The sequence below is a fragment of the Cynocephalus volans genome, chromosome 1 (assembly GCF_027409185.1).
Source record: "Cynocephalus volans isolate mCynVol1 chromosome 1, mCynVol1.pri, whole genome shotgun sequence".
Classification (NCBI taxonomy): Eukaryota; Metazoa; Chordata; class Mammalia; order Dermoptera; family Cynocephalidae; genus Cynocephalus; species Cynocephalus volans.
Window position 1 is genome coordinate 60,523,812 of NC_084460.1, and position 20,420 is coordinate 60,544,231.

A 20,420-nucleotide genomic window follows, 5' to 3' on the forward strand; every position below is an offset into this window, starting at 1 on the left:
CTAGCCGAGTGCCTGGCACCCGTGTGGTGGGAACCCCAAGAGGTACATGTTTTCATGTTTTTACATCAGAAATTTGGATGGCATGTCATTGTGTGATCGAAGTGTCTTTTTCCTTTCATAGTGGCACATAGAGTAAGTACATCTTATAATGAATGCCATCCTAGATTTGATGAAATATGGAATCATTACCCGTTATGCTGATCTTGGGCAAACTACAGTATCTCTGATTAAAAATGTCTGCATCTGCAAAACAGGGATAACGTCCTCCCTCAGCCAGCCACCATAAGGCTAAAATGAGACAACATCTGTTGACAGTTTTGAGACTGCCCGGCCCTTACCTCTCTCCCTACTGGAGGGCATCCTTGGTGGACAAAGGTGGGCTTCAGCACTAACTGAGTCATCCTGACCCAGGATCAAGAGTGTCAGTGCCTCTTTTTTTTTTATCTGTGGGGAGGGCGGTCTCAGCACCCAGGGCCAAGCAAATATTTGGGTTATGGATTAACCCAAGTTCCAGGCTGTCATGGCGGCAGGAGGGCAAACTTACAGTCTCTCCACAGCCCACCCCTGTAAGTCCTTCTCCAGGCAGGTCTGTGCGGGGGTGCCGAGGGTGGGGTGCAGAAGGGAGAGTGCAGAAGGGAGGGAGGAGTGGTGATCAGGGTTGAATCCTTGAACCAGGGTTCTTGAGACCAGCTGGAGCTTGGGGTAAAGAGAAACGAGGCCCTGCTATGGGCCAGGCCAAGGAGCTGGTGGGCATTCCTCAGACCTAGAGCCACAGGCCCAGGGGTCCCTCTCACCACACTCTTTCTAGACTGCAGGTCAAGTGGAAGTTCAGCTGAGGATCTCCAGGGCTCACAGCCTTTCCCAGAGGCAGCTTGGAGCCCAGGACCCTCTATTCTCCCCACCTCTAAACCTGGGGCATCTGATTTAAACAAATGTCAGCCTCAGGGGGGTCAGCAAAGGTGGAGAGTGAGACCAGGTAGGGGTGTGCAGATGGGCGGCAGACCTACCCACGTGGTCTGGGGGACAGTGGAGGGCTCCTTGGTCTCTGGCCGGCAGGGCTACTGCTGTGGCCTGTGGGGCACCCAGTGGTTTGGGGCAGGGGTTAAGTTTCCGTACTGGGAGCCACACAGGCCTGGGCTTGCATCCCAGCTCTGCTACCTCCTGTTTTGGATTTTTAATAAACTACTTAACTCCCCCAAGCCTCAGTTTCCCCCTCTATAGGATGGGACTGACAACATTAATACCTACTTCTTAGGTGGTTGTCAAAATCAGTAAAGTTAATCTTTACTGAGCATTTGCTATGTGCAAATCCTGTTTTACGAGCTTTATGTAGATCAACTCATTTAATTCTCACAACTCTTTAAGGCAGAAAGTTATTCTATCCATTTTACAAATGAGGAAACTGAGGCATGGAGCAGTTAAGCATCTCCCCCAACACTGCCATCCAGTAAGTGCTGGAGCTGGGATTTGCTCCGGATGGTCCGTCTTCCTGGCCTGCTCTCTGAATCGTGGTCACATTGCTTGAAAGGCACCATAAGTGTGCAATCAATGCTAGCTGTTATTCTTAGCCCAGATATCAGACCAGCAAAGGCACAGGCACCCCCCTTCCCCCACCCCAACCATCACCGAAGAGTGAAGTAAGGGAGGGCACAAACTTTCCAGCACACTCCACAGCATTTCTGAGCCGAGTCCCCTTTGATCATCACAAGGACCCTGTGCCCTCTCCACTTTCTCGAGCAGGTGGTACAATCTTAGCCTATAAAGAGGAGACAGGTGGCTGTGTGTCTAGTGAACAAGGACCCCAGCCCCAGCTTCTGCCCTGACAATCAGCACACAGGGACGGCCCTTTCATTAAGCTTCCACCTGGGGGGCAGCAGGCTGAGCAGGGGTGAGGGGGGCTGCCAGGAGCTCAGAAGTCCTCCTCAGACAGGTGTCAGCAACTTCAGAATGTGGCAGCTCGCAAGCCTCTTGCTGTTCACGGCCACCTGGGGAATTTCCAGCACTCCAGCTCCTCCTGGTAAGGCCATCCCCACTCCCACCCAGGACCCTTGAGGCCTCCACAAGGAACAAAACACAGGGGCTGCAAGGGCAGACGTAGGTGATGACAGGGAGCCCTGTGTGCTTACGTCCCAAAGCTCCTTCCTCGGCTCTGGGGGGTTGTTCGTGGAGTCTTCTGGGCTTTCCCACTCTACCTACTCGCTTCCTCAACTGTGAAGGCCCCAGGCCCAGGGCCACCACCCACACCGTCCCCGTATCTTCTCCCCGTAAGATGCACATCTGCCGCTTCTGTGCCCTTTCCCAGCCCCAGCTCCACACGCAGTCCACTGAGTTCATCCGTCCACTCTCAGCTCAGGATCCTCCAGGATGCCTTTCTTCAAACCCCTCTTGCTCACTCCCCCAACCTGATCCCTGCATCTCAGCTGTCTGCCTGTACCCAAGACAGACAACTCTCAGAGCCCAGGAGACACTTGGTGACACTCACTGGGTGACAAGTCTGTCTGTCCTCCAGGGGAGGAGCTTGATGGGGGGTGGGGAGGGATGATCAAGTGACGGGTCAGGATGGGGTTGCACAAGGCATACTGGAACAACAGTGAGATGATTTAACTTTGCAGTCTTAACAAAAGCAGCAGTAGCATCTGGCATTTGTCACTGTGCTTATTTCTGTGCCAGGCATTGTATTAAGTGTTTTACACAATTATTTTATTCCCATTATTTGGATGAGTAAACTGAGGTTTAGAGATGTAAAGATGCTAGCTCAAGGTCCCACAGAGGTAGGGTTGGGGATGAAGGGGAGGTATGTCTGTCTCAGAGCACATGCTCTGAATGGTCAAGGCTCCTGTCCTCCATCGGTCACCTGCTTCATGTGGAGGAGAGCAGAGGAGCAGGCAGAGTACCGCCATGTGGAATTAGTAAGTCTGGAGGGGCACGAGGCAAGACCTTCCCGGGCTCTCCCCAGCTCTGCTTCCTTAGACCCCTGATGGCTCCCAGCCTCACTCAGTCCCCTCCACCAAAGTGAGTTCCTTCTTCCCCCAAAACCAGACTCGGTGTTCTCCAGCAGCGAGCGCGCCCACCAGGTGCTGCGGCTCCGCAAACGCGCCAACAGCTTCTTGGAGGAGCTCCGGCCAGGCAACCTGGAGCGGGAGTGCAGAGAGGAGAGGTGTGAATTCGAGGAGGCCCAGGAGATTTTCCAAAATGTGGACGAGACAGTAAGGCGTCTGGCAGGGTCCAGAGGATGAGGCTCAGGGGTGGGCGGTGACCAGCTGGGGCCTGGAAGAGCAGTGGGGACCCACCACTGAGGCCCTCTTGGAAGGCCAGGGTGGCGGCTCCAGTTCCTCCCCGCTTGTCAGGGGTGGCTGAGTAGAAGGAATGGCACGCTGTGGTGTTGGTCAGGCCAACATGACTGCAAGAAACAGAACTCTGCACTGAGCTTCGGGGAAAAGAAAGTGCGGGCAGCCCTGGGCTAGGGTCCCACCCAACCCCACCATAGGTTCCGACCACCCTCCAGCCTCCACTGGCTACCACTGCCTCCCCTGTCTCTCACAAAGATGTGACCAAAAGGCCACTGCCCCTGCTTCTGCCCATGCACCTGTTGATCAGGGAATGTGTGACCAAGACTCCCTGATGTCTGTCCACGTGTATTTGCTCCCTCTGTGCCTCTGTTCACATTCTCAAGGGAGAAAATCTGATTGCTCAGGGGATCCGAAGAAAGGGTCTGGGTCCTCTCTGGCCTGAGGAACAGAGTCCTCCAGAGCATCCAGGGCCCAGTGGACGTGGCACTGAGGGTGGCAGGATGGGCTTGGGGCCACCTTCCAAGCTGTCTATAGGAATGCCTTTACCCATGGAGGCTTTCAAGGCAAAAGGGGGAGCTCTGGTCTGCTCCCTCTCCTGCCCTCAGCTTCCACTTTCTGAATAGATCCCCATCTGCTCTCCATCCCCACTGCCTCTTTTCCCAAATGGCCTCCTCAGCAGATGCCACAATGAGTTTCTGCAGGCACAAACCTGAGCACATCACCTCCCTGCCATGGCTCCCCTCCTCACCCAAGCTCTCTCAGCCCCAGCCTGGCAGAGCCACTGCTGCTGGTCCTGCTTGATGGTGCAGGCATGGAGCTGTGCCATCTGGCAGTGGACCTAGTGTGTGGTGGTCCCAAACCACCAGCAGCAGCAGCACCTGGGACCTGGTTAGGAACACAGACTCCGTGGCCCCAGACTTTCTGAACGAGCAAGCTGCGTCTCACCCACTCTGAGAGCACTGGCTTAGGGAAAGACTGGATGCGTGAGAGGCCCTCAAAAGCCCAGGGACAGAGGAGGTGATGGGCGCTGGAAGGAGGCAGAGCTGTCTGGTGGGGGATTTGGTCCCCTTCCATTGCAGAGGCTGCTTCGGGAGCAGGATTCCAGCTGCATGGGGAGGGGTGGAATTCATGGCATGTGGGGTGGGACAGTGGAGGTGGGGGGCAAGCAGCACTAGCTCCTAGTGGCTAGCCACGAGCAGGATTGACCTGTTTGTCCGGAAACCCTCCCCTCACCTGCCCGCTCACTGGTGCCCTGCCCCACCTGGGCCACACCCGGTGGGCTCCCCCAACACACGCGGGTCCACGGCCTCTGACACTGCCCTCTCTCCACAGCTGGGCTTCTGGGCCAAGTACTTCGGTGAGTGTGTTCTACACCCCTGGCTGGGCTGCCCGTGCCGCTCCCTTAGGGTCTCTGGTTTGGGGGGGTGAGGGAGGAGGCAGGCGGCACTCTTGAACCCCGACTTCGCCTCGCCTGGTGTTGCAGACGGTGACCAGTGCGAGGCCCCGCCCTTGGAGCACCCGTGCACCAGCCCGTGCTGCGGCTACGGCACGTGCACGGACGGCATCGGCGGCTTCAGCTGCGCCTGCGACCGCGGCTGGGAGGGCCGCTTCTGCCAGAGCGGTGAGCGGGGCGGCGGGGCTGGGGCAGCCGGGGCCGGGGGGGCGGCGGGGCCGCGCACTTCGCGCCACCGCCCGCTGTCGGCGCTGTCTTCCTGTCGCCAGAGGTGCGCTTCTTCAACTGCTCGGTGGACAACGGCGGCTGCGCGCACTACTGCCTGGAGGAGGGCGGCGGGCGCCTGTGCAGCTGCGCACCCGGCTACAAGCTGGGGGACGACCACGTGCAGTGCCAGCCCGAGGGTGAGCGGCCCCAGCCGGGCCCCAGGCTCCGGAATCCCTGCAGACGCCCGGGCGGGGAGGGCGTGGGGGGCACTGGGAGGCTCCCAGACGTGAGCGATGACCAGGGTTGAATCTTAGGGTAACTGGCCAGTGTTGGTGCCGTCAGCCCGGCAGAGGGACAGTGCCCTCGATCCAGTTTCTGCTTTCTCTCGTCTTTGCTTGCCTGGCTTCCTCCAGGTGTTCCTGCACCCTTGGGGACACTTCCTGGAGCTTGAGTCCATCGGTAGGTCAGCTCCCAAGTGTGAGCGGACCTGGGGGCTAGCCTCCAGCGTCCTCTTCCATCTATCTGGGATAGTTCATTCCCTTATGACACATTGTCTGCCACGCGTCCCATCTCTTTACCCCTTGCTTCTCTGAGGAGAGAACAGAACCCTGATACTGCCTTCTTTTATATTTTCCTTCTTATGTATTTTTATTTTTACTTAAATTTATATACGCATAAAGTTTTAAAAGTCAGTTTTACGACTCATGTAATGAACCTCAGCATGTTGTTCCTTGGTGGGGTCTCTTTTCATTCTTTGTCACTCCTGGTGAGCCCTTTCAATGTGGGAATTCCTGTCTTCTGCGTCTAGGGACATTTTTTACTTATTTCTCTGACAATCTCCCCTCTGCTTTCTCTGTTCCCTCTTTCTGGACCTCTTGTTATTTAGATCTCTTTCCTCTAGTTTTATCGTCTCTTCTATTTATGACTTTGTGTTCTTCTTTTAGGGAACTTACCACATTCTCAATGCTTCTACTAAAAATTTTTTTTCCAACTTTGTACTTTGAAATAATTAGAGATTCACAAGAAGTTGCAAAGAAATACCTGGTGGATCTCCTGGCCTGTGTGCTTCCCTGGCGAGGCCATCAGAAGGCCCAGGTCATCAGCAGGTTCAGGCCATCAGCAGAACCACCACTGCCCATGTCCTTAAGACTCTTCTTGTAGTCTGGTTTCTGAGAGGAATTCTCCAAGCTCGTGCTGGAGGATGCTCAGGCCTGGCTTCCAGCTCCTTAGAGCAGGGTGGGGAAGGGGAGCTAGTGTCTGTGCAGTGTGAGGACATTTGTGTGACTCCCCATGGTCAGCCAAGCACGCCACTCTTTCCTGTGGCTGTGCCCAGAGTCCCCAGGTCATGGGCTCTGGTTCACCCTCTGCAGGAAATGGTCTTCCGGATGGGGTAGGGGAAGGGAGTCAAGCCTCTGAGGAGGGCTCCAGCAGTTTCTCTTGTAAACTCCCAATATGCCTCCCATCTGCAGGCCCACCCGCACTGCCTCCCTCAGAAGCACCGAGGCTTCCTGAGGTTCTGTGGAACAATCCATCAGCTTCTGGCACTGCCATTACTGGCTGAGGTTTTTGCTTTCTTGGTCTGCCAAGTCAGTCACCACGTCCATCTGCTGAGCACCTTCTGGAATTTTGTTGCTGTTGTCTCCTCTCCATTCTCTCGTCATGGGGCAGTTCCCTGGCTGACAGCTTCCCATTGCTCCATTGCCAGTCTAGATCTCTTAAGCTGGCAGTCAGGGCCCATTATGAGCAGACCCTGCAGACCTTCCAGCCCTCAGTTCTCCATGGTATGCTCTCTGCTCTTGGCAGGGAGGCCTCACAACCGTGCTCAGGGCTACTTTGGGGCTCTCCAATAATGCCCCCCTCTTTCTCCCCATAATTTCTTACCTCTGCTAGGATCGTGGCAGCATCCCAGCATGAGACCTTACTTACATGCCTCAGAGATTACCCGGGACAACCCTGGGGTGTAATGAGCTTTTCAGAAGTTTAACAACCCACGCAAGGACACACAGCCCGGCAGTGATGTTGAATGGTCTGCCCCTTGCCATTAGGTGGCACTGTCTGTTGACCGACTGACTGAAGGGATTTGTAGCTAAAGTTAATTGAGTGTTCTAAGCATCATTTATCCCTCGAGCCCTACAATGGCGCAGACTAGTCTACAGGCAGGAGGAGGACAGAGATGGGAGGGCAGTCTCAGGAGTGCTGCCTGGCAGGCCCCTTACTGCCTCCCTCTACCTTCAGTGAGGTTCCCTTGTGGGAGGCTGGGGATGCGAATGGAGATGAAGCGCAGTCACTTGAAACACAACACAGACCAAGTGAACCAGATGGACCCACGGATCGTCGATGGGAAGTTGACCAGACAGGGAGATAGCCCCTGGCAGGTACGAGGAGAGGCAGGGCCACCTCTCATTTGCTGGGTCAGGGGCCAGTGAGCCCCTACTGGGAGTTCCTGCTCAGGATGCAGAAGCCTAGAGGGAATTGCTGATGTTGCTTGAGGGGCAGCTGGGAGGAGTGATAAGGGTGAGGAGGGGGTACAGGGAAAGATGGAGGTGACCTGATGGGAGGACTAGGAGGGAGAGTGATCCCTGAGTACCTCTACAGTCTCAGCATGGGAACTAACTCTTATTTGGTTCTCCTCTCTGTCAGACACTGGAGGTGGGGAGGTACAGAAATCAACAAGTTGGGGTACTGGCCTTGGGGAGCTCACGGACTCTGGGAGGGTCAGGATCCTAAACACCAGGCAACCCAATGGGACCAGGGCCAGGATGGCCACCAGGACAAGGGCTGAGGGAAGCCTCAGGGGGACACTGAAAGCAGCCTGGGGGCCATAAAGGCTTTCCAGAGGATATGAGGCCTGACCCAAGACCCCAAGGATGAGAAGAGCTCTCTCAGTGACGTGGGGTGTGGCTGAGGATGACTACAGGAACATCATGGGCAAAGTCAGGGAGACACCCTGGGACAAGCCAACACCATAAAATGTGCAGAAATACAAAATGCCAGGAAAGGTCTGTAAGCCTATACCCATGTGACCAAGGAACCCAGGAAAGCACTTAAGTACCATGCCAGGGGCCGTGTGAACCCAGGGGCCCTGGACTGCGTTGTCAGAAGGCAGCCCCGTGATGTCACTCCCTCATCCCCATTCCAGGTGGTCCTGCTGGACTCGAAGAAGAAGCTGGCCTGTGGAGCGGTGCTCATCCACACATCCTGGGTGCTGACGGCGGCCCACTGCATGGAGGACTCCAAGAAGCTCATCGTCAGGCTTGGTGTGGGCTGGAGCCAGGCAGGAGGAGGGGGCTGTCAGAGGCCTGGGGAGTGGGTGGGGCCAGGCAGGCTGTCCAGATTTGGGAAACCCTGTTCCCCAGGGTGCTTGAGCTCCACAGGTGTCTGGAGGGAAGAGGCCTATGTGTCCCCACTGCCCACTGGGTGACACCTGTTATTCTGCAGGTAGGGGATTCTCTGGTGCCCTCTACAAATCTGGGCACAGGTACTTGCACACATGTGTTTTTAAGTGAGGGGGTCACACACATCCTTGCCTCTTTACTCACGCATATGGAGCAGGCTGTGTGCCTCAGCATCCCTGGGTGCAGAGAGCTGCAAGGCCTGACCTCAGGGCTATGCTTCACACAGACTCACAGGGATAGAGCTGTGCAGCAGGGGCCCTGGCATCTGCCAAAGCATCGAGATGCTTCTCTCATAGTCTGGGGGTCCCCAAGCCTAGACCCCCTCTATGACAGTTTCTGAAGGGGGCTGTCAATCGACTTTATGCAAAAAAGAAGGAAAAGTGTATTGAGAATGACCAAATTCACACTCCCTGCAATTACCTTCAGCACTTATGACCCCCGTGGGCCACTCCTACTGGCAGGAAAAGTCACCTTTGATAGAGATCCAAGCATAGACAGGCGGCTCCACAACAGTGCCTGGGACACACAGGTGAACATTGTCCAGCTGTGGACCCACTTCAGGGCCTCTGTCCAGGCCTGCAGGAGCATAGAAGTCATGTGGGCCTCAGGAAAGTGCCCGGGGCAGAGGCTGCCCTGGCTCACTCTGACGGTGCACTCTGTCCTGCAGGGGAGTATGACCTGCGGCGCATGGATAATTTGGAGATGGAGGTGGAGATCAAGGAGGTCCTCATCCACCCCAACTACAGCAAAAGTACCACTGACAATGACATTGCGCTGCTTCAGCTGGCCCAGCCCGCCACACTCTCAGACACCATCGTGCCCGTCTGCCTCCCGGACAGTGGCCTTGCAGAGCGCGAGCTCACTCAGGCTGGACAGGAAATGTTGGTGACGGGCTGGGGCTATCACAGCAGCCGAGAGAAAGACACCAAGAGAAACCGCACCTCCATCCTCAGGTTCATCAAGATTCCCTTGGTGCCACGCAATGAGTGCAGCAAGGTCATGAACAACATGATCTCTGAGAACATGCTGTGTGCGGGCATCCTTGGGGACCGGCGGGATGCCTGTGAGGGTGACAGTGGGGGGCCCATGGTCACTTTCTTCCATGACACCTGGTTCCTGGTGGGCTTGGTGAGCTGGGGTGAGGGCTGTGGGCTCCTTCACAACTACGGTGTTTACACCAAAGTCAGCCGCTACCTTGACTGGATCCACGGCCACATCAGAGATAAGGAAGCCTCGCTCAAGAGCCAGGCACCTTAGCATCCCCCCTTGTCCTCTCTGGGCCCCAGAGGCCACTCCTGGATTGGGGCTGGGCTGTTGAATGGCAATATATGGGACATTAAAGGGGCATGCAACGAGCACACCAGCCTGCTGTTCTGTCTGTCCTTCCATCTGTTTTCTGGGTGTTCTAGAAAGAAGTAACATTTAGGGCCGAGCCCGTGGCGCACTCGGGAGAGTGCGGCGCTGGGAGCGCAGCGACGCTCCCACTGCAGGTTCGGATCCTATATAGGAATGGCCAGTGCACTCACTGGCTGAGTACCGGTCACGAAAAAGACAAAAAAATAAAAAATAAATTTAAAAAAAAAAAAAGAAAGAAGTAACATTTATTGGGCATGTATGTCATATGTTTTATGACACACACACTCAATAAATTTAAATTTCATGTCCTTATAAATTACCCAGTTTATAAATCACGTTTTATGAAAAGATTTTTATTTAACTCCCAAAGCAACTCTGGGGGGTGAGGAGGAGCAGATCTAAGTTTTTGGTGTTTGAAGCTGATCAATGTTGGAGGGGAGAGTGTCTTCTTTATGAAAAAGAATTAAAATGTAACTACAAAACTGCTAGAGCCTTTCCCAGGGCCTTGGAAAGAGCCTGTGCGAGTCAGGGATCCTAAACCTGAAGCTTGACTGGCTATACGGTAAACCCTATGGAAGCAGGTGTTTTTAGCTCCTATTACAGAGGAGGAAACTGAGGCTCAGGAAGGTTCACATGGTGGAGCCAGGATGCAAATCTAGGGCAGACTCCAAAACCCAGGTGCTTTTCTCTCTTCCCCGTTCGTAGGGGTAGCTGTTTTGCTGCCTGCTGGGTGTGGAGGCCCTCATCAGCCCTTTGGGAATGTAGCCAGAGACTCAGAAGGTGTTGGTTTGGCCCAGTGTGAGCTCTCAGTGTAGCTGGGGAAGCTGTTTAAGAGCAATGTTACACAAGCATGAACAGCAGCAAACAGGAGGCCCTGTCTTAACCTGGCCCTATAAGCATAATTGGATGAGACAGAGAGAGAACTTAGGATACCCTGATTTGAAATCAATAAATACATGATAAAAAGGAATGGTAGTGAAGGGCCGGCCCGTGGCTCGCTGGCTGAGCGTGGTGCTGACAACACCAAGTCAAGGGTTGTGATCCCCTTACCGGTCACGAAAAAATAAATTAATAAATAAATAAAAATAAATAAAAAATAAAAAAATAAAAAAAGAATAGTGGTGAGACAAAGCTCAGAAAATTAGACTAAAGTCCTAAAATGTGCTCTCTGTGTGACCTTGGAAAAGTTGTTTCTCCTCTCTGGGAATGATGGTTAATTTTAGGAGTCAGTTTGACCGGATTAAGGGATACTCAAATAGCTGGTAAAGTATCATTTCTGTGCTATGTGTTAGATATTTCTCCCAATAGTTCATATATTGGAAACTTGACTTCCATTGTAATAGTGTTAACGAGGGGTCCAATTATGGTATTTGAAAGGTGAGGCCTTTAAGAAGTGATTGGATTGTGAGGACTGTGCCCTTGTGAACGGATTGATCCATTCGTGGAGTCATGGGCATGGTTCTGATGGCTTTACAGGGAGAGTGAGTGAGGTGAGCTCTCTCTTGTTCAGCCCATTCTTCATGTGACACCATGAGTTGCTGCAGAGAGTCACTCCACCAGGAAGAAGGCCCTCGATTTCCCAGCCCCCCAAAATGTAAGAAATAAATTTCATTTCTTTATAGATTACCTAGTTTCGGGTATTTGGTTATAAGCAACAGAAATGGACTAATGGTCTGTGAGGATGTTTCCTGAGGAGATTGGCACGTATGTGGGTGGACCAAGTGTGGAAGATCCACCCTCACTGTGGAAGGCACCATCAAATTAGCTGTCCTACCCCCACTCCCCAGAGAACAAAAATGTGGAGGGAAAGCAAGTTCTTTCTCTCTCCTGGAGCTGGGACACCCATCTTCTCCTGCCCTTGGACATCAGAACTTCAGGTTCTCTGGCCTTTGGTCTCTGGGACTTGAACCAGAGGCCCCCTGGGTTCCTAGGCCTTCAGACTTAAACTGAACCATGCCACTGACATCCCAGGGTCTTCAACTTGCAGATGGCATGTTGTGGGACTTCTCAGACTCCATAGTTGTGTAAGCCAATTCCCCTGACAAGTCCCTTCTCATATATCTATATCTATACCTGTATGTAAAACCCTATGTCTGTATCTATGTAATCTATATCTATATATGCTATTGGTTCTGTCTCTCTGGAGAACCTTGACTGATACACTGGGTATCAGTAGAACAGAGGGATCAGATGAGAGTGGTGGTTCTCAGCCCTGGCTGTACATTTTAATCTCCTGGAGAACTTCCTAAAACACCTATTTTCAGTCCTACCTCCAGACATCCTGACTAAATTGACTTTAGGCGGGGGAGGGGGAACCAGACACTGATATTTTCACAACTCTACATTTCATCTTAATGTGTGACTGAGGTTCAAAGCTGTGCCAAATGGTCTTTTAGGCCATTTCTCCTTGGGTAGGCTCCAGTTCTAAGACTGTCAGGGGCAACAAGAATAAGACACACCAGTAATCTCAGAAAGCACAAGTAGTAAAGAAGGACTTGATTCGTGGTAATGCCCAGCTAGTCAGGCCACAGCTGCTGCTTACAGACCAGACGGGACTCCAGGACCCACTGAGTTAGTTATTATCTATGTGCAGCCACAAGAGAAGCGGCTGCCTGAGACGGGGCCTCCAGGATGCAGCTCCTTACCGACCCAGGAAAGGGATAGGTGGGACTGTTTGGACATGGGAGTAAGCCAGGCCCAGCGCTGGAACCACCTGCAGAGTGGTGAAGGGGCCAGTGTTTCCACACTTTCGGTAGGAAAGGACAAATTGAGAGATGACAGCGTGGTGGAGGTCCTCATCCCTGTTAGAGATTCACCGGGTGGGCTTCCGGTCATGATGGTTAACTGGCATGGGCCAGACGACTTCTGTCATGACAGCATGAGGAGATACACTGAACTGCTCCCCAGTGAAACTAGTGAAAATTATAAAACCAAACATTTAAAGTTTCTGGAAATGGCCCTTAGGGGAAACAAAACAAGAGCAAAAACGCAACTTTTAAACCAACAGAAGAGGGGCTGGCTGGTTCTCTCAGTTGGCTAGAGTGCGGTGTTGTAACACCGAGGTCAAGGGTTCGGATCCCCTTACCAGACAGCTGCCAAAAGAAACAGAAAAAGTAAGCCAGCAGAAGAAAACTTGATCCATCCAACAGAAAGCAAAGGAGGTGGATGGGCCAGACAAGACGCAGGGAAACAGAAAACGGTATAGGAAAGGCTTTACATAAATCCACTTTAAAAAAGCCTTTTTATTTTTATTTTTATTATTATTTTTTTTTAAAAGATGACCGGTAAGGGGATCTTAACCCTTGACTTGGTGTTGTCAGCACCACACTCAGCCAGTGAGCGAACTGGCCATCCGTATATGGGATCCGAACCCGGGGCCTTGGTGTTCTCAGCACCACACTCTCCCGAGTGAGCCACGGGCCGGCCCTAACAAAGCCTTTTTATTGAAAAAATAAAAGGACATGAAAAGAAATCCAAGACTCAACTGCAAAATGATTATCTTATTACCACATTTTGAGAGGCTGCCATCAGAGTGGCTGCATGGCAGAATGGAAAGCATCCAGGCCCTAGACTCAGGGGCTCATTTCCCAGTTGGTGGCCCAAGGCTTGACCTTCCTGAACCTTCTTTTTACCTTAGAACTTGGGTTCATACCCTTTGTATTCTCAGTGGTTGTGAGGAGCAAAGGAAATGAAACAACCACACGCCGGGTGCCTGGAGGTAGGTCCTCAGTAAGCTCCGCCTCTTCTTCTTTCCTGACCTCTTCATGCAAAGGCCAAGACTGAGGGCTACAGTGACTATAAAGTCTCTTCAGAGAAGGGGGAGATCAGCGCAGTCTAAAGTCATCTGTGACCCTGGAAGAATTCGGTTCTCCAGTGGAAGGCAGCAGTGTGTAGAGAGTCCTGTGCTGGGCTTGCCGGGGTGAGGAGCTGGGGGTTCTGCCCCCTGTGGAGCCCTCCACACAGCTCAGCCTTTAGGAGCCATGGGAAGGACAGATGGGAAACTGCTACCTAAATGAGCCAAAGGGACCAGGGCGAGCTGGGCAGAGATGGTGGGGGTGGTAAAAGGAGCTGGTAGGCAAAGGCCCAGGAGCAGGCTGCTAAGTCTCAGGGGAGGCCAGGAGAGCTGAGCAGGGAGATGGGCCCCAGGAAAGAGACAGCCGCCAGCTGCAGAGCCATGTCAGGGGAGGCTGCAGGCCGGGGCGGGCGGGGGAGTGCAAGTGGCTCTACTGAGCACCGTGACTGCAGGTGTGCACTGGGCACCTAGCCCACGGTGATTGTGGTCGTCTCATAGTAGCCAGGGCAGGAACTAACTCCCTCTATTCTGACAAAGGAGAAAGGGGCTCAGAGGGGCTCCCTACATTGCCCCTATTGGGGGAATCTAGATGAGAATGTGGCAGGCTCCAAAGTCCTTGCTCTGTCTCATGTGACATGAAGCCAGGTGGCAGGAGAAGAGAAGAGTGGCATGTGGTTGGGCAGTGGCAGGTCCTGGGCTCTGTCAATATTTGGGATGGGTCAATCATTAGCTAACCTCAGCTTGTCCCTCAGCAGGCTCTCCTGGGTGGCTGCTGGAGGGTCCACAGGGTTTAGCCAGGACTGGATGTGGAAGACAGGGCGGGTGGGCAGCACCTGTCCTCTCTGCTCAGAAGACACCCCCTCCTGCAGGGCTGCAGTCCTGTCTCAGGGGCTGGACAAGCAAGCACTTAAGGCACTACACAATTGGAAAGTGAGTTTTGAAACAATCTGTCAGGAAAAGAAGACATCAAAGTAGTCATCATAGGAGAAGTCAGAATTTTTTTTTTTTAAAGATGACCGGTAAGGAGATCTTAACCCTCGACTTGGTGTTATCAGCACCACACTCTCCCAAGTGAGCTAACCGGCCATCCCTATATAGGGATCCAAACCCGTGGCCTTGGTGTTATCAGCACCACACTCTCCCAAGTGAGCCACGGGCCAGCTCTAAGGAGAAGTCAGAATTTTGATGGGCTTCATTGCACTTATTTTGTGGTTTACTATTATTTTAAATTATGTATGTGGGGGAAGGGAGCAGACCCTAATCTTTCTAGTGCCCAGAAGCTCATAAACCAGGCTCTGTTCACCTGGACCTGCGTTAAAGGGTGGGGGACTGTTCTAGGCCCATTCTATGCATTATTTGATTTAATCTTTGTTGTTTTTTCGTTTGGTTTTTTTTTTTTTTGGCAGCTGGCCAGTATAGGGATCCCAGTCCTTGACCTTGCTGTTACAACACTGCACTCTAACCAGCTGAGCTGACCAGCACAGAGAGGTTAAGCTGCTTTGCAGATACACACGGTGGGTATGCACAGAATGAGGATCTCCCCCCAAGTCTGTCTAACTGCAGGAGAGGTCCCTTTAGTTAATGCTGGTTTTAGAGAGACCTCAGTGAAGTGAAGAACTGTGTAGGGGTGAAGGAAGCAGGCTGAGGTGGGAAGCAGGTTCCCTGCAGGTTCTGCAGAGGCTGGGGTGGAATGCGTGGGCCATAGGTGAGCAGGGTCCTAATGGCTAATCAATCCCTGCTGTGTAGTCTCTCTGCAGATGGAATTCTGGTTTTATTACCAATGGAGGAAATGGAGGAGGGAGGGACAACAGCTCACCTGAGATCAGGTACATATGCTGGAACTCGGTGGTAGTAACATGGGTTATGGGCCTGACTAGGCTCCAGAGAAACTGTGCTGTTTGGAGGCAAGTCACTTCACCCCACCAGGCCACAGCACTCATCAACTGGCCCTGCATTTGTTTGTTTTCTGTGGCTGGCCAGTACAGGGAACTGAACCCTTGACCTTGGTGTTATAAGGCTGCGCTTTAACTAACTGAGCTAACTGGCCAGCCCTGGTCCCACATTTGGAAGGCAAGAAAACCCAGGTCACACAGCAAGTTGGTGGTAGAGCTAGGCCTGAAACCCAGGTACCCTGGCTTCTCGTCCAGTGTCCTTCCCACTGCACCAACCCACCACCTATTCAATGAGCAGGAGGGTCAGAGTGTGGACCCTGAGGCTCACAGAAGCCTTCAGCAGACAGGAATACAAGGCATGTGTTAAAAACAAATCGACACCAAGGTCAAGGGTTGGTTCCCCATACCGGCCAGCCAACAACAACAACAAAAAAAACCAAATCAGTCACACATGCATGTGGAGAAAAAAAATCAAATAGGACAAAGGACTTAATGTGAGTAGATGTAGCTGCCCATCCCGTCCTTTTCCCTTTTCTTCCCCTCTATGCTATAGAGAAAAATTGTTTCTAATGATCTCTTCAAATTCACTAATTCTGTCTTCTCTTGTGTCCAAACCCTGTAAAACCTATAAAGTGAGTCATTATTTCAGAAATAGAAGTTTTCAGTTCTAGAATGTCCTTTTGATTCCTCTTCGTAGATTCCATTTTCCTATAAAAATTTTCCATCTTTTCACCCATTTTGCCCATTTTTCCTCTATCTTCTTTAACATATTGTTATAGTTATTTTAAGTCATTGCCCTCATTCCAACATCTGCATCATCAGTGGGTTTATGTCTATTGGCTTTTTTCCTCTTAATTATTGGTTCTATTTTCCCATTTGTGTGTCTTATAATTTTTACAGTATGCAGAAAGCTGTTTATAAAGGACTTATAGCAACCAAAGATTATATTATTTTCCTATCAGAAAATGCCTGCCCTTTCTGGAACCTGAACTTTATGTACCTTTAGTTACAATCAGTCCATGTCTAGTTTCAAATGCTCGATGAGGAGACACTCTCAGGCTTTAGACTGAGCCCCGACAGGTCCTTCTTGTCCACCCCAAAGGTGCAGGAGAGTCTTCTTCCATCTGCAGTTTTAAACTCTGCTCTTCAGTTTCCCACCCCATGCTGCTTCCATTTTCTGGCAAATGTCTTGAGAAGGAGACTGGTAGTTTCTTTGAAACCACCTCCCTTCCTGGAGAGGACTTTGTTTCCCAGATACCCAAGACTAAGAGAAATTAGGCTCTACCATTTAAAAACTTCCTCATACCCTGTGAAGCCTCCATATGCAGCAAATCAGCAAATGAACTGGGGGAAGGAGAATGAAATGTCTGCCACACATTTTTTTTTTTTTTTAATTAACAGGCTTTATTTTTTAGAGTAGTTTTAGGTTTGTAGAAAAGTGAATGTAAGATACAGAGAGTTCACATATATCCTACCACTGCTGCCACCCCTCAGTTTCCCCTATTATTAACATCTTGCATTAGTGTGGCACATCTGTTACAACTGATCAATCAATATTTACATATTACTAACTAAAATCCATAGTTCACATTAGAGTTCACTTTTTGTGTTGTACACTGGATAGGTCTTGACAAATGTATGACACGTATCCACCATTACAGTATCATGCAGAATAGTTTCACTGCCCTAAAAATTTGTTCCTCCCGCCACCCTAAGCCCTGGCAACCACTGATCTTTTTACTGTCTCCATAGTTTTGCTTTTTCCAAAATGTCATGTAGTTGGAATCATACAGTATGTAGCCTTTTCAGGTCAGCTTCTTTCACTTAGCAATGTGCATTTAAGGTTCCTCCACGTCTTTTCATGGCTTGAGAGCTCATTTCTTTTTACTGCTGAATAATATTCCATTGGTTGGATATATCTCAGTTTGTTTACCCATTCACCAACTGAAGGGCATCTTGGTTGCTTCCAACTTTTGGCACTATGAATAAAGCTGCTATAAACATCTGTGTAAAAGTTTTTATGTGAACATAAGCTTTCAACTCATTTGGGTAATCACCAAAGAGTACAGTTGCTGGATTGTATGGTAAAAGCATGTTTAGTTTTGTAAGAAACTGTTAAACTGTCTTCCACAGTGGCTGTACCACTTTGCTTTCCCATCAGCAGTGACTGAGAATTCCTATTGCTTCACATCCTCACCAGAATTTGGTGCAGTCAGTGTTTTAGATTTTTGCCATTTTAATAGGGGTGCAGTGGTATCTCATTGTTTTAATTTGTAATTTCAAAGTGACATAGGATGTTGAACATCTATCTTTTCATATGCTTATTTACCATCTGTGTATCCTCTTTGGCGAGGTGTCTTTTCAGATATTTTTCCTATTTTGAAATTTGGATCATATATTTTCTTATTGTTGGGTTTTAAGAGTTTTACATATATATATATATATATATATATATATTTTTTTTTTTTTTTTTTTGGACACCCATCCAAATAAATAGGTATTTTGCAAAAATTTTGTCTGTGGCATGTCTTTTTATTCTCTAAGCAGTGTCTTTTGCAGAGCAGAAGTTTTAAATTTTAATGAAGTCCAACTTATCAATTTTTTCTTACATGGATTGTGCCAAACCCAAATTCATCTAGATTTGCTCCTAAGTTATCTTCTAGGAGTTTTGTAGTTTTGCATTTTTCATTTAGATCTATGATCCATTTTAAGTTTATTTTTGCAACAGGTGGAAGGTCTATGTTTAGATTCATTTTTTACATGTGGATGTCCAGTTGTTTCAGAACCATTTTTGGAAAAGATTATCCTTTCTCCATTGAACTGAGTTTTTTCCTTTGTCAAAGATCAGTAGACTATATTTGTGGGGGTCTTTCTGGGCTCTCTTTTCTGTTCCATTGACCTATTTGCCTATTATCTTGCCAATAACACGCTGTCTTGATAGCTTTATAGCAAGTCTTGGAGTTGGGTAGTATCAGTTCTCCAATTTTGTTCTTCTTCAATATTGCATTGGCTATTCTGGCCCTTCTGCTACTCCATATAAACTTTAGAATTAGTTTGCTAATATCCACAAAATAACTTGCTGGAATTTTGATTGGGATTGCATTGAATCTATAGATCAAGTTGGGTAGAAGTGATATCTTGACAATACTGAGTTGAGATCTATGTAATGAAATAGCTCCATTTATTTAGACCTTTGATTTCTCTCATCAAAGTTTTGTAGTTTTTCACATATAGACCTTGTATTTATTTTGTTAGATGTATACCTAAGTATTTCATTTTGGGGATGTTAATATAAATGGTATTGTGTTTTTAATTTCAAATGCCATTTGTTCATTGTTGGTATTTAAAAAGAAATTGACTTCTGTATATTAACCTTGTATCCTGCAATCTTGCTATAATTGCTTATTGATTGTGGGAGTGTTATTGTTGATTCTTTGGGATTTTCTACATAGACAATCATGCCCGCTTCGAACAAAGACAGTTTTAGTTCTTCCTTCCCAATATATATGCTTTTCATTTCCTTTTCTTGTCTTATTGCTTTAACTGGGACTTCCAGTACAATGTTGAATAGTAGTGGTAAGAAGAAACATACTTACTTTTCCCTAATCTTAATGGGAAAGCATCTAGTATTTCACCATTACATCTATTGTTAGCTGTAGGTTTTTTGTAAATGTTCTCTATTCACATTGAAGAAGTTATCTTTTATTCCTAGTTTTCTGAGAGTTTTTATCATAAATGGTTTTGGGTTTTGTTAAATGCTTTTTCTGCACCTATTGATATGATCATATGTTTTTTCTTCTTTAGCCGGTTGATATGATGAATTGCACTACCTGATTTCTAAATGTTGAGCCAGCTTGATCATGATATAGAATTATTTTTATGCATTGTTTTATGCATATTGTTCCTAATATTTTGTTGAGGATTTTTGCATCTTTGCTCATGAGAGTTATCAGTCTGTAGTTTTCTATTCTTATAACGTCTTTGTCTGATTTTGGTATTAAGGTAATGCTGTCCTCACAAAATGAATTAGAAAATATTCCCTCTGCTTCTATTTTCTGGAAGTGGTGGTAAGAGAATTGGTATAATTTGTTCCAAAAATGTTTGGTAGAATTCATCAGTGAACCCATCTGGGTCTGGTGCTTTCTGTTTTGGAAGTTTATTAATTACAAGAGTATTTCAAAAAGTTCATGGAAGGACCAGCCTGTGGCTCACTTGGGAGAGTGTGGTGCTGATAACACGAAGGCCACAGGTTCAGATCCCTATATAAGGATGACCGGTTAGCTCACTTGGGAGAGTGTGGTGCTGACAACACCAAGCCAAGGGTTATGATCCCCTTACCAGTCACCTTTAAAAAAAAAAAAGTTCATGGAAAAATTCACATTATCTTTTAATTCTTTTGTTTGTTTTAATTCTATTTTTCCATGAACTTTTTGAAGTACCTTTATATTGCTTCAATTTCTTTTAGGTATATGCCAATTTAGATTTTATATTTCTCTTTATGTGAGTTTTGATAGATTGGGCTATTTCTCTTCTAACTTTTCCTTTTCCTTTTCTTTCTTTCCTTTTTTTTCTTTTCCTGCTTATTTTGGATTTAATTTGCTCTTCTTTTTTAGTTTCCTGAAGTAGAAGCTTAGATTACTGATTTTAGATATTTCCTATTTTCTTATATATGCATTCAGTGCTCTAAATTTCCCTCAAAAACCACTTTCGCTGAATTCCACAAATTTTGATAAGTTGAATCTTTAAGATTTCCCATGGGGCTTCTTTTTTGTTCCATTGTTATTTATAAGTGTGTTGTCGATATGTAAAATCAATTATGTTTCAATTAAAAAGAAGTGTGTTATCTCCAAATATTTTGGGTTTTTTCCCAGCTATCTGTTATTGATTTCTACTTTAATTCCATCATGACCTGAGAGCATAATTTGTAAAATTTATATTCTTTTAAATTTGTTAAAACATGTTTTATGGCCCAGAATGTGGTCTATCTTGGTGAATATTCCATGTGAACTTGAGAAAAATGTGTATTCTGCTGTT

The 20,420-nt window shown here is 48.7% G+C and overlaps 1 protein-coding gene across 1 annotated transcript; it reads left to right on the top strand.

Annotated features, from left to right (window-relative positions):
• Positions 1 to 520: 520 nt before the first annotated feature.
• Positions 521 to 9,602, top strand: PROC (protein C, inactivator of coagulation factors Va and VIIIa). The gene is given in 9 exon segments (XM_063113201.1): positions 521 to 566; positions 1,931 to 2,017; positions 3,040 to 3,206; positions 4,623 to 4,647; positions 4,774 to 4,988; positions 4,991 to 5,147; positions 7,186 to 7,325; positions 8,090 to 8,207; positions 9,013 to 9,602. Coding segments are annotated over 9 exon segments (1,545 nt in total).
• The last annotated feature ends 10,818 nt before the right edge of the window (positions 9,603 to 20,420 follow it).